Consider the following 24,917-nt stretch of genomic DNA (forward strand, 5'->3'; position numbering starts at 1 on the left):
GTTTGTTTTTACCTCTATAGGGGCATGTAGAAAATTGGGAGTGTAAAAGGGGTTTTATTGCTAATTCTATTTTTCACTACCCACTTTTAAGTTTCTGTATACCAATCAAAACATTTTTTTTAAAGAAATTAATTCAAGATTTGGACATGGTGGGGAAGAACATTTGTTCACTAAGTGACTAATTTTGGGTTTCTTTCTCATTCACAAGCAATATTATATAAAGGACAATTAATTGTGAAGTACATAACACACATTCATATTTTTCCATGACGATGGCCAGTAAGTTCTCATACACAATTTGTCCCGCTACTGTATATATGTTTACAATGTGCATTTGTATCTGTAGACATTTTATGTTAATCAGAATGGAAGCTACCCCTACCACTACCAATAAATCCCGCACAATACTGTCTGTAATTCTTGCCCTTCCCCTAAACGACTCCAATAAATCCAGCCATCCCTGGTCCAAGATGAGCGTTTTGCTTCCTCTTGCCCCGAGGCTAGATGTAGTACACACAAACACACGCTCTCCTCTCCCCTCCTCCGAGCTCCGAGCACGCAGCCATCATTACCCACACCTTACTTACATCTTCCCCTCTCTTGTCTTGCTCTCCTACTCCTTAATTTCTACTAACTCATGACATGCTTCTCTTTCCCCCTCCCCTCTCCCTCTCCCTCTCTCTCTCTCTTGTCCTCATCCATTTGAGATGGCATCCGAATGCTTTCCAAATTGTTCTGATTCACCGAAGTTGCCCCCCACACAATACCACACCGTAATTTCTCCAATAGACACGCTTCGCTAACCGTTATTACTTAAATGACCATGCATTTGCCGTCCATTAAGCCTTTCCCAAGCGCAGGGGGCCAGTATGTCGAGTGCCTTTCCTAATTTAGATTTTCGTCCGTCACAATTTTCAGATGATTTTTTTTTGTTTTCCCCCGAAGACGTTTGGTATAAATATTGTTGTGTTCTCTGCTCGAGTTTTACGCAAGTAATGAAAGCATCTATTTATATACTGAAGCAAATAACTAGTGCTGTATAATTTTGGTTAAACACAGATCAGTTTGCCTTTCATAAAGATAAACACTGGATATAATAATGTTATTCTTTTGAGTTTTAATATCAAAATGGAAAAATCCTGAGGTTGCAGTCATTAATGACCATGCTGTATGTATATCATTGCAAGTATTCAAATTTCAATTCAATTCAATTCAATTCAATTCAATTCAATTCAATTCAGTATTCTGTTATGAAGTGCCATGAAAGCGTTAACATAAAATATCAACACATGATCGAAAGGAACTATCTTGAAGTATGTGGTATGTAACCTATGTAATACAGATAAGGTCCAAATCTCATGAGATTAGTTAATGGTGCATGTGAAGCCACATCAATCATTGAATTCTATTTAATTCCAAACACAACTCTTCTAATACCTCCTAAACCATTCTTAGTATACAATTAGAGTGCCCAAGTATTCATAGTATTTTCATTCATGTGTGGAACCACCAACCTAAAGTCAAAAGTAGAAAGAAAAGAAAAGACTACGGTAAAGGGATTCTAAGACCTGCTTTTCTATGACTCATCAGTCATCATAGAATTAGTTTACAAACTTTGTGAAAAGTATCTTACAAATCATAGAATAGAGTCCAAAGGTGATTACACGATTTGTTTTTTTCGATGAAATCAGCGTTTGCAAACTTTCTCAAATCTTCTTTATAAATTTTTGTTAAATTAGAAAGTGAAAACAGTTAACTCATATAGCTCTTATATTATATCTATGATACTTGTTATCTATCTATGTTTTTCCAACGTTTTTGAGAAAATTCCCTTTTTAAAACATTACCATGATAAGAAATGACCTTTATAGAATTGTTGTGATGTAGTAGCATGACATATGAAACATTGTACCTTTAAGCAGACATGCAGTTTACCAGTGCACAAATGCTATAACTTTTTAGGAAATTCAAATCAAAATTGTTGTGCACTCTAATTTCACAAATTGGAATTGATTCTCATTCTTTCCATTTATAATCAGCTTATTTTGAATCGAAGGAAAATTGAAAAGCTCAGTAATTTGCAACAATGAATTTGCTTTTCTTTTAATTTCGAATTAGCACAATACATTAAGGGCAATTAAAAATTTGTCATGTAGCTATGTGGAATTATTTTCTTTGAATATCATTAAGAGTAGAGAGACATTTGATATATTTTGTCACCCCTAGAATAATTTGTTTAAATATTTTTTTTGGGATAAAAAAAAAATATATCTGCATTTCAAGTCTTAGATATTCTGTTTCAAGGTAACAAGCATTGTGTCAGTAATTTTTCTGGGACAGGAGCAAAAATTCCTGAAAGTTTGAGGTCAGGACTGTTCATCAGACCAGGTCCATTGTTTGACCACAAGAAAAGGAAGCCAAAAGACCCATGAAAGAAGGGATTTTACACAAGATTGACTCTCTAAGCACTTTATAAGCAGCTTCTAATAGCTGGAATACCTGTTTGTGAAAGGAAGGGCTTATTCTCTAAATTGTTTGGGTTTTGTTACGGTTAAACTGTATCAAAGTAGGATGATCTGACTAATCTGGGAGTATATCTGACATTGATTGGTTTGCATAAGGATGCAATGGGTTGTGTAGATTCCAGATTCATGGTAGGATTAAAAGCATAAGCTTCCCATTTAAATTAAATGCAAGTTCGAGAAAAGTTCAAAAATGAGTCACCTTGGAATTGGTGACACAATACCTAAGGGAATAAGTAGTTTTTGTTTTTTTTATGTTGGAAAATCGAGGAATATGTATTGTAAAATGCAGTGCAGCAGTGATGTTGCAGGCATTGCAAATCATGTTATTTTTTATTGCAAGTATTTATAGAGTTTAAAAAAAGGTAATTCTACTCCAAAATGACAACAAGAAAAAAAATATGAAAGAACAGAAACTAAGAATAAAAAAGCACTTACCTGATACCTCAAAAATGAAAATGAAATTGCAGGGAGTTGGTTATCAGACTAATTAATTATTGAGTGATGGTCGATGCCTCGATTTTGAGGATGTCTAGCTACAATTACAGTTTGTTTTGCAGTCTCCTATGTTGTCCTCTGATGGCTAAAATGGTGATTTTTTTAACAGGCAGAGAAGTCCACAGGTTATTGGCATGCAAAGTTGGAGGTATGTGCTGCTGTCATGCCCCTGGTCTTTTAAAAAAACTACAGGTGTTATCAAAGGTGTATTTTTCTATATTCTATATGGATCTTGTTGAAAAATACATATGAATGCATGTATCGTCTGTACCATGTGTACTTTTATAGATCTCTTATGAATGTTGATTGAAAAATGAAAATTAATGAAATTAAGCTCATACCACAGGAGTTGTTTTATAGTGCATATTAATCAACGAAAATGTCACGATTTGTGTGAAGAGAAATTTATTGAGTGCATGTCATTGTCGTAGAAACTCAGCAAAGTCAGTGTTGGAAAAAAGCTGATTTACAGATGCTGTTGTACTTGTCATTTCTGTTTTTCTTTTTTCTTTTAAACTTTTTAGCCAATTATATTTTCCCTAATGGAAGTAGCACATGCTTCATAAAAGACCTTGAATTTTATTGTTTGGTTACTATAGAGTATACATTAGACCTCTACTTTTTTTTTTTATGAGTGTATTTTTAAGACCTCTGAACAAGTAAATAAAAGTATTAATATTTTTGGACCTGCCTTTTGTGACGAATAATGCAATTTTCAAAAAAATCAATAAAGACGGGAAGAAAAAAAATGTGGTTGAAATGAACATTATTTCAATTGAAAATAATAAAACATATTGAAAAGTTTAAATCTAAATGATTGGATTCTAGTATTAGATTTATAAGATAATCTACATCCATTTTGAAAACTTTGAGAAAAAGATTGGAGGAAACCAGCATTTATTATCTTTAATTTGTTAATGGACTGTGATCCATTATTTTCATGACTATCTTGAAGCCTATATTCATTTCATTGCTACTATATCATTCTTGTCTTGTACCATTTGAATAGTCTGAAGTACCTTTAATCATAACAACTGTTTTATTTTTGTTCTTTTTAATAGATCATGGATCTTTGATGGAAGACGGTCATTGACAAGACACACAGGAAGCTGCATCAAGCTGCTAAACACCCCCAACAACAAACATGGGCGGAGAGAAAAGACATTGCATAACATCAAAGACCATGTGCCTACCAAGCATTCTAGTTCATCTTCACATTCTACTCATGACCGCATCGTCGGTCTTCAGCTATGTCCATTTCACCGAGGAGAACTTTCCCGGTAACACCGACATCTCGTTACAAAAAATGACTCTGGACCGTACAACGAACACCCTGTATGTGGGTTCAGTTAATAGATTATATAAGCTGAATAGCGATCTAGAAGAAGAGACTCATAGAGATACAGGACCCGTGTTTGATCATCCTACGTGTTTTCCTCCACCAGGGCAGTGCACGACGAAAGAGTTCAGCAGGGAGGATACGAACAATATCATCAAAATTCTATTAGTTGATAACGATAGGTTAATCACGTGTGGGAGTGTCTACCAGGGCACATGTCAGGTTCGTAGTTTAGACGATTTCTCGCCTCTGGGTAATAATACCTCGGAGGAGATAGCAGCTAACACCAGGATAGGTACTTCAGTGGGGTTTATATCTAGAGGTCCAGAGGACAGAGCCAGTGTGTTGTATACAGCGACGTCCAGCGCTGATTGGATAGACAATAATGTGCCAACGGTGTCTGTCCGGTCATTGCCGGAGAGTCCTTCAGCGAATCTGTTTTCGGTTCTGAAGACGGGGTTTCGGGCAGTGAGTCAGATCGTGATTCCAGCGGAGACGGTGTCTGAGTCGCCTAATGGCTTTAATATCACCTACGTATATGGGTTCCCGAGCGGTAATTTCAGCTACTTTGTAGGCATTCAGCCATGGAATCATCGTACCCTACCCAGAGAAGTGCAATACTACACAAAACTCATCAGGATATGCCAACGAGACATCAATCTACTCTCCTACATAGAGCTACCGTTAGAATGTCGGTCGGGAGGCGTAAACTACAACATTGCGCAATCGGCTTACATCGCAAAGGCCGGGAAAGAGGGCGGGGAACCGTGGCAGAACCAGGACGCCCTCTTTGTCACGTTTGCTCAGTCGCTGGAGCATGATCGTGAACCCCAGAGGAAGTCTGCTGTTTGTATGTACCTGGTGTCCGATCTGAATCAAGCTTTCTTCAATAGAAGACGTGAATGCGTGAATGGACATCAATCAGACACGCAGATGGAATGGTATAAGAGTGTGGCTTGTACAGCAGTTGGAAAAAGCCCTACGTTACTGGTAACTATAGCAACTTCCGTACTACTGTCAAATCAGAAACTTTTGCAACATGAAACTTGTTATGAATTGTCAAAGGACAGCCATTTTCGCTGCAAGATATTTGTGCAAATTACAAAAGATTAGTGTTGTGTGATATGAAATTTAAACATTTCATGGCGTGAAACTTTCGCCAATCTGAACCACTCACAAAATTGGCAACATTCCATGCACGCTAACGTTTCTGGTTTTAGAGTAAACTTCTTCATGTTTGAAGATTACTTAGTTATTGTGGGGTTTCAAAAGTAATGGTTTTGGGTCAAAAGAAAGTGGACATCACTTAACTTCGTTTTCACTTGTTCTTCTTGAATTTTGAAAATCGGTTAATGTATTAATCCTAACTTGTTTTCTCTGTTCCTTTAAAGCTGATACTCTAAGACAATCCCAAATACTGAGATAATTACATAAATAGAAAGCTTTTAACCCCCATAATAACACCAAATGGTGTCCACCCGACAAAACAAGTTTAGAATAATGAATTTATTTGAGTAAACTCTACCAAAATATCTAAGTCTGAAACCCGGAAGTGCACGTAGAGTCGGGCCTCTATCCGTGACGTCACGAACGGGAGTCATGGGCTCAGTGAGAGTGAATGGCAGTGATATCCCTACGTAAATGCTATCCTGTCAGAGCTTAGATTTGTTGTTGTTAAGGAGTATATTTGATGGATTTTCTGTTTTCATTTGAATGAAGAATAACGAAGCAACATTTTCCAGTCGCTGATTTCTTTTTATATCCTCATATTCACCTATTTGGTAGAGATTTAAGACGAGTTTACTGCTTAGGAATTAAAGTTAAATCGTGCACTTATGAATAGGCGGATGCATTATAAATTATTGTCATCAGATGTACATGAGCAGTTTTGTAAAACGAATAGGTCTAGAACTATGATAGTACTTATCATAGATGTGTGTGATTGCCTCAAAAAAGGATACAGTACCAGTTAAACATTTTATGTTGTAAAATATCAAACTTGAACGAGATCATGCAAGCGCGCTTCCTCTATAATATTTTGGCGAGTGATGCGGCTCTTGCATGAACGTTCGTGGAGCGAGCAGAATCGGGAGGTAAGACCAAGCCGCTGCTCTAGGCGCTGCTTGCTTGTGATGGAACGTACGTGCGCTATAGTTATATGTTTATCGGCAATTGCAAGAGAATGAAAGTGACGTTGCCAGCTAAGAAAAACAACTAACAAAGACTTGCTCCTGACTACCGGTGTCAGAATTGGTAGATGAAGGATGTTCAGGGCCAAGGAAGGCGAAAGACATGGGAAAAAGGAAGAAGAAACCATCGGGAGATCGCTGCAGTGTATGGTAATGAACTGTGCATGGGTAGACAGCTACTGTTCACTCCGTGCCTGGGCCGATTTCAACACCAAAACAAAAATTACATGGTGAAAATATCGACTAATAGCACATCGTTGGCATGTATATGTCATAATTTTTAAAAGGGGAATTGATATTAATACTATGAAGTACTAGGGGAAGGTAAAGAATTGTACATAGAATTATGATTTATTAGACTTTTCAGCCTTTGAAACAAAAATATGCAGAAAATCGTATCACTCTGCACATGTTTGCTATGGAACATCCGGGTACGTGAATATACTCTCTCCCGGACGTGAGGTCATAAATAGTAGACCAGCGTCGTGACTGATTTTCTATGCAAAGAGAGGCGGATATTTTAGACATTTCAATTGAGGATTTCGAGTAGACAGAATTTTTCTGTGATATACTAAGTAATTGAAAAACTTAAAAATAACATATACTTGCCGTAGGTAACAAATTAAGGGACATTTATTTGCTTAGAGTATCAACTTTAAGAAAATTAAGCATAGAATATCTTCCAAGAGAACACACTTGATAATGAGTACTTGTTTCTCTTAGGACAAGAAAAGACAATTGTTTGTCTTAGACCAACCAGTCCTGCTCTTAGTTTAAGAGCAGGATTTCCTGCCCATCCTACGGAAGACGTTAATTTTTCATTAATGTGAGTGATTTGTTTTGCAATTTGTAGGTAATGTACAAACCATGCTTCCTTGTTGCTATGGCTTCTAATGTTCTTACGTCTTTGTTTAAAGGTTGCACAGATGGACCGTCAAGGGCGTAACTACTGCCACACCCTAGATTTCATTGGACCAATGGGAGGTACTGAAAGTCCTATCATAGCTCAAGCGATGCACGTCGACAACGCCAACCTTTTCACCGCCATTGCAGTCTCTCACAAGCCGCAGGAATCGGCCATCTTTGTGGGCGACGACTCTGGACACCTGAGAAAGGTTTCTAGTTTTTTATTTTATTTACTATTTATTTCTAAAAGACTTTTGAGCCATGTAGTGCTGTGGCTCAGAACCAACACCAGTCTGAATCTCACCAGACTAAAGGTCTTTGGCCAAACCTGAAACAAACCTCATGACAAACAAATTATTGTCAACTTCTTAAGAGAGACCCAGTAGAAAAGGGGTTTGAAAATGCTCTTTATTCAGCATTTTTTTATCACAGAGATGAATACTTTTTGGGAATAATTGCATGCATGTTAACATGGCTGCCTGGAGTAGTGAAATATGCATTGCAATACAACGAAACAAAACTCTCTAAACAGATCAACACAGATTTTGTAGAAGTCAGCAAGCTAGATTAGACTAGGATTTGTGGTTGCGAGCTACAGTTCGAGATCCTTAAACATGAAAATCACATCTAATTGCCACGGGTTGAAGATATGTGTGAAATGTCATTAAGAGCAATGATTGCTTGCAATCAACTCCAACCTAAATGACCTGGAACATACAACAGCCATCACACTCTGGTAAAGAATCACCAGATTTGCTTGCAAGAATTTGAATTTATTTGGGTCAAAGATAATTTTTGTTACTGGAAGGGATATACTGTAAACGTGGAAATATTTGCGGTACATTAATTTTCGCGAATTTCGCGTAAGATCGGCAAGCTGTAATTTAAGAACTCGTGAAAATATAAGCATGACTTCTTATGCGTGTTTTGAACGGCCTGAATTGCATGCAACGCGAATTTAAGAACCGGCGAACATGTTTGTGATCGCTTAGCGCGAAAAATTTATCACGCGAAAATAACAGCGTTTACAGTATACGATGAAGGATTTTGTAATTGTGATAATCTAGGCTCACATTGAGCAGAAATCTTCTTTCTTCATTGGTCATTCTTCACTGATTGTTCTTTTAGCATGAAACATGTAACCCATATTAGTTTTGACTGACTGATCAACACCTCTGAACTGACTGAACTAGACTATGAAACGAGCTTATATCACCTCGGTCTTGGATTCTAAATACAATATTCATGGGCAACCTTTCAAGTTGAACTCACTTTGACCATGCTTATTATACATAATTCATTTGTTTCAAGACAGCGTATCTGTATCTATCCAGTTATATTTCTGGGGGCTGGCCATTGTTTTCAAGGCTTTGTATCAAACTGAAGTCTGAATTCCTCCTTATTTTACTTTCCAGCTGATGCTTGTATACCTCTCAAGGCACAGCAAGTGCTTTGAGAAGTAAGCATCATGCTATATTACCAGCATTCTCACAGTGTGTGTACAACTAATACTTAAAGGGAGTGTAGCATGACGAGACTACGTGTCTTTCCTGTGGCCCGACTCCGGGCCATTCTGGTATAATACAACTATGGATGACGCGACCGCAGCAATCACGTGCGTGCAACATACGCGAAAAACTGAAGAGTGTGGAGAACTTTGGTCTGTTTCTTGCGAACGCTGACTATATAGAGATTAAGTTGCCGACTACCGTTAATCAAGTCCTTTCGTTTACGTGCAGTTGTCCAAAAGAAGAGGTAGATGGCGTTAACCAGTAATTGCCAAGCTACACTCCCTTTAACGTATTCAATATGTATGTTGTTTTCAAGGCTTTTTATTTTAACTGAAGTCTGAACTCCTTCTCATTTACTTTCCAGCTGATGCTTACCTCTCAGAGCGAAGCGAGTGTGAGCATAGATCATCAGATTGTTCCCGATAGCTCCATCGTTCAGAATGGACTCCTCCTTAGCTTGGATGAAGAACATGTGTATGTCATGACCCAGAGACAGGTAAGCACTTATTTACTTCTGACTGAATTTTTTATAAAAAAGTGTTGATGTAAAACAAGTGTGTTGTCAAAATGGTTGTTGTGTAGTGGTGGTTATTTTACCTGACTGCTAAGAAAGCATAAATGCTTGTTAGTAAGCAACTAGAGGACCGATGGCTTTAGGTCCTCTCCGAGAGACCTGGTAATGAGGATAAATGACTTACCAAAATGCACTAGCTCATCAACTTGGTTTTTAATCCAGGTCGCCGGAGTACAAGACCAATGCTCTACCAACTGAGCTATCGCGCCTCATTTTGACCACATGTTTTTTGTTGTCAAAACGGTTGTGTAGGACACGTTCTCCTTTGACAATGGCGCTGTATTCAAATTCCCAACTTCATCCATGGATCCAACACTATGGTACCTAGAATCTTAACCCCAACCCTAAACCTATAAAGCAAACCCATTTCCAACCCTAAATCTATACCTTTGAGGAAACGAAGCTCGGAGCAATTGTTGCAGGATCAAGCCTTTGTTGGATCACTGTCAGGACACTAGGTGCAAGAAAGTCATGAACATGTCTTCCGTCTGTTCAGTAGAGATATAGAGTGATCCTGATTGACTACCTTGATAATAATACTAACTGTCTAAAAAGGCTACATTCTTTACTTCAAGTGGTGTCTGTCTTGAATCATTCCTCTTTGTTTGTTTTGTTCAACAAACAGCCTAAATGTGCCTCTATCGACCCGACCGAATGAGTTGATCAAAAGGTGGCTTGGGAGCATTCTTGTTCTAGCTAGGCTTTTATAGCCAATGTGCCCCTTTGGTATTTGCAGCAATGATTGTCAGTCTATGGCATTTGAGAGCATTAAAAGATAAGGAATTAGCATGGTTCGCTCGTCTCCGTTGACATTCACGCTTGATCAAATGTAGGTTTTATTAGAGCATTAGGACTTGTGAGCTCGGCAGACATACCCTTTGATGTTTTTTTGTTAGTCTCTCTCTAATAGAGATTTAGTTTCATTTCAAACTATTGTGGTGTGAAGATATTTTTTATTATATGAACGCCTTGACATTAATGAAACATCAGTGGATATTGCTAAGTAAGAATATTCAATTCTTCAGGTTCTGTCTGTGTAGCAATTCTTGGGTTTAGAATGCTAGTTTCCGGTAATTAAGGATGAAGGTGTGATATGCAAAAAAAACATTTAAACAAGCATCAGAATGTAGCAAAGTACTTGTCTTTAGCCCCCTCTGGTTGTGACTCTCAGTACTTTGTCTACAGTTTCTTCAGTCACTGTAAATAGCTTACCTCTGCCTTTCTTTTTTTGTTCACTTACCAAATGATATGGAAATGTTGAAAGGAATTATGTTTCCAACTTATATTACAAAATACTTGAAGGATTCCAAGAATTAATCTCAATACAGCTGCCCATGCAAGTTTCAGAAATGTGAAAATATTGCATCTTCTGGAAACTCTGCAATGCAGATGCCGCCGCCACTCTGATGCTTATTGTAACAACAAGGAATTTTCCGTTAGATTAAGCATGATGGGTACTCAATTCAAATGACGCAGTCCTGGTGTCTCGAGATGCTCACCGGGTGTCTTAGATCGATTCCGTCCTTGCTCCGGATAGTGATGCATCTTGAAAGAGTCTACATTTGAGGTTACCATTGATGCGTACAGAGACTCGTCTATGTCACTCGGCTTGATTTGTTAAGCTGTTGGCTTGTGAGATAGGTCACCAATCTAAGGACCGAATAAATGATGTGCAGTGTTCAGAGAAAGTTGTTTATGTCGAGGAGGATTTGAGGGAGATTTAAATCATGAATAAATTTAGAGGAGATTGTGGGTTAATACAGACCTGGATGTATATATACAAGGTATGGTTTATGAATATAAAACTCATTCCGTGCTTGTCATCCACGGAAATGAAATAAATCTGAACTATATTAGATTTCATATGCGTGTCCTTAAAGTAGTGTGCAGTCTTTGCAAACCTATAGCTAGAAATTGCCAGTTATCTGATGTTTAAACAAAATGCACTGCATCTCAAAATGATGTAATTTAAAAGATGTCACTCAATCTATCAAACTGCCACGCCACTCTCTTTTTTATGAAGCTAGAACGTTGACTGTAAGATATTCAGGCATTTTGTTTGCATAGGTCGTAGACCAGTCAGTCAGAAAGGGGTTGAGAGTGCGTTAGCTATTATACAGTCAAAACAGAGTCGACACTCTATCGCTCGGCTGAGGGTAGCTAGCTAGCCCAGAAATGAAAGGGGATAGAGTGTGTTGGACAGCTGCTTGATGTGAGAAAGACTCGCAGTAAGATAGCGGGAAGGCGTATGTACGCCTTCAGATCATTAGAATTGATCGCATATCGGCAGGAAATGTGTTAGGAGAGCCTGCTTGAATATTTTAACCTCTTTAAGAAACGAGAATTTGTAGTCATTTAAAGATTTAGGTAGAGAGAACAATTGTACTGTAGATGTATCCTCATCCATGTCACTTTATACCCAAGTATCAATATATATACATGTAGTTCTTTTTCTTTTGTTCCGTCATTTTTAGTATAAAGGTACCATTTAATACGACATGATGTAATATCGGTTTATTGTGTTTATAATTTGTTTTGGCTGGTCCATAAACATACAGAAAAAATATAAACACATCTGATACTTGTTGAATAAAAACATCAATTGTATCTGTAACGTCAATTCATAAATCATGATTTATTTGTGAAGAGGGGAAAAAAGGATATGATGAAAGAAAGCTCTTTTGATACACAAATTGATAACCATATTGCTTGAAGAGCTTTTTATGATTTTTTTTTATCCAGCACAACATTCTATTATTTTTGCAGAATTCAATAGCAGGAAAAGAGTTGACAAGCAAAACCATTATAATTGTTTTGTCGTCTAAAAATATGAAATCATGTTTATTTGTCTCAAGTAGGTCTAGTCTAAAAAATAATTCATATTAGGCACAAAGGAGTTGGCAAAGAGAGATGTGGTAGGATATAATTGGAAGTGGGCCAGAAAAAAAAATTATGTTTTGCTGTTTAGCGGTTAATTTGAAAAGAGTTAGCAGTACTCAATCGACCTTTGACGAATCATTCACTGCAAAAAGTTTATCGAGCGTAAAATGAACTTGTAAGGGGTTCCTATTCAAAGCCGTTTGTATTGTCGTACCTACTGTGAATGTCATTATATCGACCCTTACAGTCGCATTATTGCCCTTTAATAGAACATGTACAATGTGGTCTCTAGTCTGGGAAATGTCAAATGGCAGAGAAGAATATTATACCACTGTAGCTCTCTAAACTCCCCCTCACCCTTCAGCTGAGATGAAACATGGTATGAAGATATGTATATTCTAAAATAACATTGTCGCAAAAGGAGTATATTGACAAGGAGAAGAATAATTGATCTAGAAACGTACAAATAACCTGATTTGGGGCAATGTGGATAGTTGTGTATTGTGCAATGTGTTTGGGTTCTGCTAGTAATTAACCGAGGTCGGCCTGTACAGCGTTACCATCTGAGCGCTCTTAAGCAGTTTGATTTTTACCATGACACAATAAATAAAAGAACAAATGAATAATCAATGATTAAGCCCTGCCCTATTTTCATATGATTTCCATCCAGTATGCTGCTTACACTCTCAGTGGATCCAGATTTGTTTTAATTAATTTTTGTTTGAATTCTGATTAATTATTAGCTTTTCGTTCAAAACTTTGTGCAAACCCCTGTTTAGCTACAATAACAATTTATCCTACAATGTTACAAGATGAAAAGAATTGATTATTTTACACACCCTTGATTTTTGTTGGATTTTTTACAAAACAACATCATGTTTGGCTCATCTTACCGGATAAAAACTCTACCCAACCCTTCCTGAATAACAAATATTAAAAACTTACAAATATTTTCTTTTGCATATTCCCAGTATTGATGCAGACTGCATAGAATAAACAAGGCAACATTAATTCTCGCTACCCCAAATAGCGATTCTGCCGAGATCCGGGGAAAATCCTGAAAACGCGCATTGCATTATGGGATAGCTTTTCGACATTACAGCTTCCTGTGCAGGCGTTCGTGATCACAACCCTCTCTTTCACGGTATAGTTTAACGGCCTTTTGTGCTAAAGTCACTAATTCTGCCCGAAGCTTTCCATTGCATATTATAATCTGTACAAATTACACTGATTGGCATCGATTTTAGCGTGCGTGAAAACTCTGCACAGCGAACACAGGCGCTAGCGCCAGCGGGATGGGACTCTATACCGGAAGTTGTAGTGACGACCCGAGAGAGTGAAAATTACCTCGTCTCGCGAATTTCGAGATTTTCGTACCTATTTAGGGTAGCGAGAATTGCTTCTTGGATATTACAGTTTATGAGATCACAACAGAACCTCGGAAAGGTTGTTTTCAGAAACTACATTTCTGGTGTTGATCTTAGCAACATGGGTGATTGACTTAACCGTGAATGTCTCAAGTGTTGTAGAAAGAGTATTTCACCGCTACTATTCCATTCAGTATCGGTGAATCGAGCACAAATAAATGCTCCAGTTTCAAGAGGGGTGCACGATATTATTTCAGTCCCTCGTTTGTATGCCCAGACTGTGACTGTAATGAAGGAAGTTGTGAATTACTTTCAGGTCTACAGACGCAAACAAGTCAAGGCCGATCAGGGCATGCTCTACAAAGTAGGAAGAGCAACATAACAGTCAGAAGTTTTTTAATTTTACATGTAGGCGGACAATATTGCTTTGTTTCAAATCATGATCATAGTTGCTTTCTATTCTAGCGGATTTTGCGGTTCATTGATTTTGACCTGATTAATGATTGGTTATTGATTATATTCAGACCAAACAATCGGCCGCTAGCTCTCCGTCGTTAAATCTGAAATGGCAATAAATGGCTCCCCTTTTCATTCATGGGAGGTATGGAATGATTCAGCAGCAGTTTTATTGATCATTTTTTATTTGAAGAAAAAGAGGAAAAAGAGCTCTGAATTGTCGGCATCACCAGGAGGGATGACTTTCCAATTCATGCCTCAAAATGTTCATTTGCGTAAGAAATGGTTCATATGGGAGATCAATTGCATCACCATCTTTCTTTTCCAATGGAATATTTTGAGAAGTGGATAGTGCCTATGTAGTCTGAACTATTATTTGTTTAAAAACAATGGGAGAGAATCAAAATGAATTTCAGCCCCCAAATAAGAATGATCTTTCAAATCAACTAGCCATACTGAACAGAAATGGCATATATCAGATGAATGTGAAGAGATTTCATACTTCATCATGTTCAAGTAGATATTGTTAATCAGTTTTGCAGGAAACATTTCAGTCCATAAAATAAAGAGTTGTTTTTAACTTTCAAGTATGTAAATCACATAAACTAGAGAGGATATATAGCCTGTTCCTTGTATGGAAAAAAGTTTCATGAAACTGTTGCCTGTGTAGTGAAAGTTAGTTGACATTTAGAGAAGATCGTTTTCAGCAAAGACCACGGGATGAACATGTAATACCAGAAGCAGGGTGCATTATGGGTGAGAAGATTCTTTCATGATCCGCTGATCAGAGAGACATGAAGCCATTGATCTCACGGTACATGGTACCATCGATTGGAAGTGTATCAATCACTTCTCTCTTACAGCTCAACTTCACTCTCTCAACATCTCTCCGTCAATCAATCGGTTGTAGATTCTTTCAAGGCTAGTTCACATCTAGGTTTCAATCGATCGATCGCTATGTTCACACACCAAACCGATCGGGTGTGTCTCATGTGAATGGGTTCATCTGAGGTATTAGTTTCCAGCTTAATAGCAGGAACACCCAACAGGTAAAACGTACCTTGCCATGATGCTCCGGCTCGGTTGATTGATAAGTTGGTGTAGTGTGGTACATGACTGACGGGTATCGTGCCAGGACACTCCTGTGGCCCCCAAAATGCTCAAGAGTACCTGTTACACCATGTCTGCACATGCTACACCCCCCCCCCCCCCCGCCCCCTTCAGATGGGTAAAACTAGTTGTGCACTAATCAGTTTTTGAGGAATTATTCCCTTTGCATAATTTTATGTCCCTTCTGTAAATGACATACAGAATAATCATCTTTTTGTACAAGAACTCTTAAAAGAGTACCAAGTTGATAATTGTATCAATCATAGACAATCACATTACCCAAAGATAATCCCTTGAACTCTTTGACTTGGCACATACAAGAATAAAAGCATACATAACACATCCAATACTTTCAACCCTTCAGACTCCTTCATGGGCACATAGGGATATTCAGCAGTTATATATTTTGCTAAAAGGTTTGCTGAGAGCAAAATAATTCTCTTCTGGCAGATAAAATCAATCAGGAATGAAAGAAAAGAGGGTTTCTTTATCAATTAATAACGATAGTTGGTAGTAGAATTCCCTTTCTAGCCAACCAGCCATTGGTCATTAGAAAGTGAGTGTCATTTTAATACTTCCATTGAAGATCAATTTTTCATTAGTAAAAAGCTTCTTTTTCATATATGGAGTGAGTAGGTCATTTTCCAAGAGCAATGGCAAGCAATAACCTAACCTTACATTTTATTATGATTAATTTGGGAAGTGACCAATATCATCATAAATTTAGCTAAGTAGGTACCTTGCCTTTTGATGATCAATAAAGTGAAAAGAATCTCATTTTCATCCACCTCATTGTCGTACTAAATCAATTTCTCTTTGTCGGTGTCCTATGAATATCATGATCGATACATTTGTAGCTCCCGTCTTTCTGTCTTACAGATGCATGGTGTTTTAAAGTGAACCTTCTATCATACCGAACTCATCACAAACTCACCAAACTCATCACGATTTGTTATTTAAACATTCAATTATGCTATCAAAAAAGGTAGTGGTAACATTGTTATATTGATGAGATCCATTCCCGCCTCTCTCTCTCTCTCTCTCTCTCTCTCTCTCTCTTTCTCTTTTCATCTTCATTTCCCCTTCCTTATTTTCTCTCTTTGATCCGTCATGCTTTTTTTGTATTCTGCTCGTAATGATTTTAATGAATTTTAATATTTCTCTTCCTCTCTCTTTCATACTTCACACGCATACTCTAAGAATTTTACTGAACCTCTATTTCTTGAATAAAGTTTCATCGGTGCAGGATACTATTGACACTAAGCACAATTTGATCAGCAAATACTTCATAGTCATTTCTAGAAACCCGAGATACTGTTTACCTCCTTCAAACCTTCTTGTAACCTAGCAATTCTTCAAATCTTATTACTTCTCCAATTCTTTTTCCAACCCCGTATACAATTTTTCTCTCGCTTAAGTTTGTGGAAATGGTAGAGGGTTGTTTTTCGTCTATTTGGCTCTAGTCAGCTAGCGGTGGCTGAATGTTTGGTGAATGTGATATGCAGACATTTATAGCTGTGGATTTAGAAAGGATACGAAGTTGGCAGGGGCTGATAATGTGTTTGTAATTGTGTACGTGCGTGCAAGTCCCCCCTTTTTCTGTTTTATATGATGACGCCTGCTGCTGCTGTGTAAGATAAGAATGGAGAATGAGGCCCGAAGAAAGGTGAAAAGTTGAATTGTTTTCGGTGACTTGCGTGTTTGTGGTAGCGTGCTATTTCAGTTCCTTCCTCGGGAGGGAACGAAAGACAGGAAGAGTGGGTTCTCAATCCCGTTTTAGCTTGATGATCAAGACAAGTTTAAAGGCATTTTGTAAACTCGCTGGAACACAATTGCCAATCTGAACAGGGAGGTGGTGATTACAAGCGTGTATGATTTCCTTTAAGGGGTTTCGATATCGAGACAAAGGAATTTTGAGCAATGTAGAAAGAAAATTAAGGGTAATGGTATGAAGAATTAGTTTTGTTTAAAGTGTGAAGGGTTCCCATGAATATTATAGGGTCCATTCATCTGAGATGAAACACCTTTTAAAGAAACTATATAGCAGGGAATTTTGTGATTGTGAACAGTCCGTATATTTTACATCAATCGTTCTGCAATTAGACCTCCATTCTTCATGAGTTAACCAAGAAAAAACAAAAACCTACTGCAATAGATTCATCATACAAAACTATTCATACCGCTTAGTTTTCCCTATCTAAACTGGGGGGGGGGGTGTAGACAGAAGGAGAACCTGAGGACAGAATGATATTACCTGAGCATGCTTTGTCAAGTTAATAAGGCCAAATGTAGAATGTAAATGTAATCTATGTTGACTGGCTAGCTCATTACCAAGGCTACCGGCATTCAGCAAGGAAACAACCTACTTGAGCTAATTTCCATGCCATACAAGATCTAGGTGAGATAAACCTTAGGAAAGGGCAGTGATCCAGGTCTCCGCCCCTCCACTTCTCGAATGTTACCCTGCTTTAGATCTTGCTGAGAGAGAGAAGATGTTTGTGAGGTGATATGCAAGTGTTTTCATGGTGTTCTAAAAACAACCCCTACCACAGTTTCCTACCGTTCACTATAGCATGTGGGCATTCATTTCCTTCGCTTTAATCGTTTACGGTAGGACTCTATCATGGGAAAGCTATTCCAGGACTTCCTCTCACTTGGCTCGCTTCAGATTGGAATATAGATTATAGAATTCAATTTGTAATATTGGAAATTCAGAAACATGTGTACTTCATACATTGAGATTATATTGTCCAGCCATTCTATGAACGTGGGAAAGCGAAAACTACTGTTCATTCTCGACCATCTCAATGCACTCATTGACACAAGAAGCTCAAGTATCATGCTAAACATCAATGTTATTGCTCCACGATGTATTTAATATTGTCCTCAAGAATTTCTCCATTCGGTGGGTTCCTTGTTTGCTTAATATCTCCTAGTCCTAGATATTGTTGAGTTCTGAAAAGAAACTTCAATTCCACCTGCTGTGTGGCATTAAACGTTCTGTCAATCCTCTCACGTCCTTTCCACTGAAGAGGTAAAGAGTTTGCTAAGTGGACTAGAAATGATTGTAAACCTTGGTTTTGAAGTAACCTTGGAAGTTGTGTTTGTAACAATAGGCATGTCTTCATCGGCTCGAGTTTGCCAAATATCGTGCTATTTTCATGGATATTATCCTGAAGCTTGAAATTTTGGAAACAAGACCAACATTTCTTGGGATATTATCTCAACCAAATATCCCACTAATTGTAACTGCTGGCTGATGAAGATGCAAATTAACTGGTTAATTTGCGATCGGGCTAGTTAAAATAGCAGGTTATTTGGCAAACTCGAGCTGATGAGGACAGGCCTGTTGAGGCTTTTTGGAGGTGGGCTAGGTAGAATGAATGGTATGTGCTAAGAAAGGAAAGGAATGCTCAAATATTGTCGCCAAGTTTTCACACTTGTCGAGGAAACACCCAGGTAATGTTATTGGGGAGGAGGAGGGTTGATGGCGGACTTTGATTTATCCAGTTCATTATTAGAGTTTTGCTCATTTGAAAAGAACATATTACCTGTTAGAAAATATGAATAAATATTCATAGATCTCTAATCATAGTCACTAATGAATTGTACTTATTAATTTTTCAGTGAATTTTTCTCAGATTAATATCATAATATCAAGTAGGCAATTATACAAATGTTTTAATATGGGCTAGGATCACACATTGAGTTTTCTATCACTGTAGAAGCATTACAGAAAGTAAAAGGCATAATTTCTCTCGGTTTTGACATGTTGCCTGTGTGCATTTTGAAACTTGAGATAACCTGTCGAGCGAAAATACTGTAGACATTGAAAATAGATTCATCCACTTCAAACAAGAAATGTTATTTTGAAGCATGCAGTGGCATAAACTCGGACCTAATAATGATATAGGGATAATCGATCTCAGCGTATATGATGTTAGATGCATTGCTACATCGGGAGCAGAACATATCACGATCATCTGTATTCATAGCGCCTGTGAGGTGTCGAAAGCGGCGTTATATTACACCGCTCTGATCGCTTCTAATACACAGTTGGTATTGATTTATTGATCGCGGGGAATAGAATTTCGTTCGCCCTCGTAATATTTGTGATGTTGTCATTTTATATCTTGGTAGATCTATGTCGTAGAATTCCCTTTCCTTTTCCTGTGGCTGTGCAGGCTGGCCGGGGTTCTTTTTGCCCGGCCCCGCGAGCCTCGCTGGTTGTTTCCTGTCATTTCTAGGGTATGAATACACGGACGGAGGCTTGGGTGATACGAGGGGGGTAATTGTTTGCTTGGAAGACGGGATATCCATCCAGCTTATTGATTAGAGTAACAAATACTAATGAGCATTTATCACTTGCTTACAAGTATGTAAGATAGCCCATTAATGGATCATGGATGTATCGGTAGCTCCCTTGTTGAACTAGCGAATCGTACCCTGTGTTGGGTTCCTGCCTGTTTTATGCATCATCGTGACTGTATTGATGCCATGGCTGGCAAGACTGAAATAATATTGGGTGCATTTATATACTTAGGAGTAAAGCATGTATTTGTAAACCTGTTTAGAATTTCATCAGTGAAATTTACTTTATTTAGTGAAAATGGCTGTTACCCAAAATGAGAGAAAATTGACAACATTGAATATATGCATTTTAATTTGTTTTTCTTTTTGCATTAGAAAAAAAAAAATCTGTAATTGCTGTTTTTAATCGACACTGGGCAACTTACAAATCCTTTGTATAAAGCGATGTTTTGATAGTGTGGAAAAGTCTCTTTTTTAATCAGACTAGGAAATTAATGAAAACCATTTACAGAAATGAAAGTCATTGAAAGTCATCAGTTTCTATTGAATCTGTGTATTTCTGAGAAAACAGATCAACAGCTGCATGTTGAGGTCTACACCATTAAAATTTATTTTCCATCATGGTAGCATCTGGCATATTATTGAGCTTTTTTTGCGGTTGGTAACAAAGTATGTGCTCTGGAAGATAGCTAAGTTTATTCGGAGCGTGGCTATACCAGTTTCGATTCTAATACCATGGACAGTAATTATTTCAAGTAAGAAAACAGATTCTAAGCAAAATACCTAAGTATTGAAAAGGGGGAGGGGGACATTTCGAATCGAGTCAAGTTCCCAATAATGTGTTATATCAAGCCTCAAATGATGAGAGTTAAGTATTTGTTGTTTTGATATAGATGCACTTGGGCCTACAATGTGTGAAATAAGGAAATTCCAAAGGAAATCATATTCTCTGAACTGTATCTAACTAAGAAAAAAGAAAAAAGAAAATAGATGCTTGCTATGATTTTACTCCAAGTCAAATACATATTAAAGGCATCCTCCATTTTTCAGGATCTACCACATATAGTTGTATATATTTGCTTTGATTTATTAATAAACGAGACAGATCATTAATCATAGGATAGTAAGAATTTAGTGGAGAAGATGAGGACGAGGAATCTAAAAGTCAACACCAATTATCTATGATACCCCAACCTCAAATTATTGTCCTATTGTCTCCACTCCTTTGTATATTGTTCGTCTTTATAAATGAAATTATGATAATAAGAATAAATGATAAGATTTAGGGGGGAGGGGTGGGAGGGATGACGTGACACGTAAAAGTGCACTTTTGATGAAAATTTGTTGCTCATGGGGCTACTGTTACTACCCACCCCTCCCAAAGAAAGAAATTGTTCTGGTATCTGGAGAAGAAATTGTAAAGACAGAGAGCGACAAAGAGCGACAGACAGAGAGAGATGAGATGAGAGGTGGAGAGAGATGGAGAGAGATGAGAGAGAGAGAGAGAGAGAGAGAGAGAGAGAGAGTGGGAGAGGAGAGAGAGATGAAGGGGAGGAGAGAGATGAGAGGAGGAGAGAGATGAGAAGAGGTGGAGAGAGATGAGATGAGATGAGAGGAAAAGAAAGAGATGAGAGGAGAAGAGAGATAGCTAAAGAGTAAAGAGTGAAGAGAATACGGGCCTTTCCTCGTTGCCTAAGGGGCGACGAAAATACAACCTTCTGGTGCAGGTGTCTGAATATGAAATTAATTGTAGATGCCTGTAGCTAGAAAGAAGATGATCTACACCCCTCTTAGAAATCAATCTTACACTTTCTTTTTTTCCTACATATTGTCCCTTCTTTCTCTTGGGACAGGAAAATCCTTTCTGGAATCATTCCCACCGTAAAAATTGAACTCCCAAAGTTTGGTGCTAAGTTATTCAAGGGGCCATTAGTAAGGGGGGAATAGATTTGCACTTTTATATGACAAAACAGATGGGCTGGAGGGGGGGGGGGGGGTGGGGGGGGGTTGTAGATTGTGCAAATCATTATTTATATTTGTCTAATGTACACATTTGGGAGAAAAAATATTCACCACAAGTAGGGGTTTGAACTAAATTAGAGTCATTTATCAGACATATTGTCATTCAAAATTGTCAGCAAAAATGATTAATACTACCATAACTCTATAGAGTCTATACAAACATTGACTAATTTATTTCTCGGATTTCTCTGCTTCCTTTCCGATGACCATTCTATGAAAGATTAATGTATTTGATTTGATATGATTTATTGGTTTCTGCATCTTTTTTGTTTCATCATACATTTTCATGAACATAATATGGTTTGATACAATATTTATCATCCAAGCTAACTTTCTTCCTTTTATGTGGGTTCTTCTTTAGAATGTAGGCCTCTATATGCTGTCAAGCCAGAAACTTTGCATGCATGAAACATACATTTCTGGAATGATCAAGATTTGTGCATGTTTCATGTCAAGAAATATTTGATTGAAGAAGTTGGATTGAATCATAACATGAAATATTTGCGAATTTGTGAAAATTTCTAGTTTTCCAGTTGAAAGCTGAACACCTCTCATTGGCCCTGTCAAACCTGATCTCTCCCTGGGATGTCATTGCTTGAGATGCATCACAATGGAGCTATATATATATATGCTACAAGTGAAACGAGTAATCATACTGAAATAGAAATCTTTTATTAGAACCTGTCTCTGTGAGTTTGCCATGATGGATTGAGAAGCAAGGGGAACCATCATCATTATGTTATCAGTCTGTTTAAAATATCAGGTTAAATGTGTCTCTCATCTAGGCTGTATCTACTGTACTCCGCGCACCTGGATACAAAAAAACTAGTTCATCCTGTACCCTATACTAAAAACAAGTGCTTCCATTTTTTTTTTTTTTTTAACTGCTAGTTACTCAGCAGAAATGATCACAATTATCGGGGTGCTATTTTGATCCATTTCCCATGCTGAACCCTCCTACCCCCAATCCCCAACACAGAGGAAACAATGAAGTAGAACAAATGCCCATGTGACCAATGTCAACGATATCCTCTTCCTCTTCTCCTGAAACCAATTCCATCTTGTCTAGACTGACTCTGTACCCTCCTCTTTCTGGTCCAAGTCTGGGCTCTAAAGTTTCACAACAGTTTTATGAAAAATATGATCATTCAAGACAACGTTCGCAATATTGAAAAGTTGTGTTGGTTAAAAAAAATGTATCAATAATGGGTTTGAAATATGGTTTCAACCGCGCATGAAAGTTTTATTCTTGATAGTTTTGAAAGCTGTTCTCTCTGTTTCTGTTTATCGTATTGACTGATAGACTGTATGTGAGTGTCTATAAAAGTAATATACTATGTGTGAAATCCTTTCCATCGGCATGGCTCTCTTCATTTCCTTCTATCTGCTAGTAGTAGTAGTAGAACTTTGTAGACCTGCACGAAGTACGGAAAGCCCTCTAGGCCCGACCAGACATGCCATGTAAGGACACGCTTCTATTTCAAGAGTGTGGAAGGAAATCCACGTTTATACTCTGTTTATTTGGATTTGGATTTGAGAGGAATCCTAGATGTTTAGTCGCCTTCTTTTTGGGGTTCAGTAAGGAGGAAAGCAAAGATGAAAGGCTTGACGAAAGTTGTGACCATATTTGGTAGTCTCTGTCCAGTCTGTTATGATTTATGTGCGTTATGTAAACAGTCCATTTTTCAATTTCATCATCAGATTTTAAGTGTAGCCATTGGAGTTGTCAACAACTTTTAATGGCTTGTAATACCAATGCCTTTAGGCAAAACATGCATTTATTTTCATGTGAGATTTATATTAGTGTTCAGCTTGTGAAAACTTCACTTTTCTTATGACATGTAGAGCAATAAATAATTATTTAAAAAGAACATAAATTTTCTTTCTTCGACATCAGCTTTGTTGAAGAAATGGTATTCAGGAAAAGTCTTTATTGTAGGCTCATAATATTTGTATTTATATATCTTGATTTTTGTTGTTGTTTTTTATCTTCCACTATGCTTGTACATTTAAACAAAAGTAATTATAATGTCTTTTTATACCTTTTCTAGATGCGGCCCATTATTTTAAAATCATGACATATTTACAAATTCAAATTATCACATTGTAAGATATAAATCAAGTATGTGATGGTGTTTGCTGATTTTCACAGATAGAAAAAACAGGATGACAAATGGGAAGGCGGAGCGGTTAGAAATCGAAGCTGTATAGTTGCAGATGTTCGCAGATCATATTCACACAACACCCAAACCACAAATGCGTCAATGCATCTTCAGGTTCATTCAAAGAAAGAAAGAGAAGAAAAAAATGGAATAAATCATTTGAAGGGACTACAATAGCCACACCTGGCCATGCGTTGACAAACAACTCCCAATGATACCCCTGGGCTAACATCATTCATACATCTACACCTCCCCTATCGCCATTGCAGTCCTGCCTGTCTCTACGGATATCAGGCAGTCAATGCCTCGATCTCCAGCGCATGCATGTTGCAATTCATACTAGTTTTTCATTATTGAATGGAAAATGGAAAGATTGAGATATGTTTTGAAGAATGGTGCTGACATTTGTCAGATTGTATTGTTACGCTTTGCAATAGACCCCAAACTGTTTGCCTTGAGAACATTGGATAAATAAACGATAAAATCATTTTGATAAATATTTTCAATAGAGTACTTGCGAGGACATTGAGGGGTCTTTCTGGTACATGTAGGGATTATATTGTACACAGATGTAATCTGATGTATCTTCAATTGCTTGTAAAGGCACAAGATACCTATAGCTTCCAAGAATGGTTAAGTTCATATTTTATCAAATGGCTACTTTATATTTCTTGTTATGTTTATAGATGTTTTTTCAACAAATTATGAAGGGGGGATACCATGACATTCACCAACAAATGTCACTTGGGAAAATGAATTTGTCTTTATTTGGTTTGTTATCAATTTTTACAATGTGTCCTTGGACTCAATGGTTGTTTGCATGTAATAGTTAATGTAAGCACATGCAGGGCAGATACAAGCAGTCATACGAGTTCAGGTTCGGAGCCTGAGATATATATGTGTGCCGAAGAAACGTATTCTGATTTGATGTTCATTACGCATGACATCATTTTCCTCTCTTCCCCTCTCCTTCTCTCTAAGTATACCTCCTTCCAGGAGGCTACATGAGAATCAAATAATGCTTCAACTCTGTGAACTTTACAAGATGCATGCCTGCTTCCTCGTCCGAC

General features: G+C 37.6%; 1 protein-coding gene across 1 annotated transcript in view; it reads left to right on the forward strand.

Annotated features, from left to right (window-relative positions):
* The first annotated feature begins 3,115 nt into the window (after window positions 1–3,115).
* The window catches only part of LOC762390 (plexin-A4), a 48,820-nt gene continuing 27,018 nt past the window's right edge, over window positions 3,116–24,917 (forward strand). Inside the window, exons 1-4 of the mRNA XM_031000005.1 lie at window positions 3,116–3,212; window positions 4,082–5,349; window positions 7,466–7,663; window positions 9,330–9,461. Coding sequence (XP_030855865.1) covers window positions 4,165–5,349; window positions 7,466–7,663; window positions 9,330–9,461 — 1,515 coding nt within the window. The 5' untranslated portion in view covers window positions 3,116–3,212; window positions 4,082–4,164. The remainder of the gene's footprint in view (window positions 3,213–4,081; window positions 5,350–7,465; window positions 7,664–9,329; window positions 9,462–24,917) is intronic.

Source organism: Strongylocentrotus purpuratus, unplaced genomic scaffold (assembly GCF_000002235.5).
Source record: "Strongylocentrotus purpuratus isolate Spur 01 unplaced genomic scaffold, Spur_5.0 spur5_scaffold_6, whole genome shotgun sequence".
NCBI classification, from domain to species: Eukaryota; Metazoa; Echinodermata; class Echinoidea; order Camarodonta; family Strongylocentrotidae; genus Strongylocentrotus; species Strongylocentrotus purpuratus.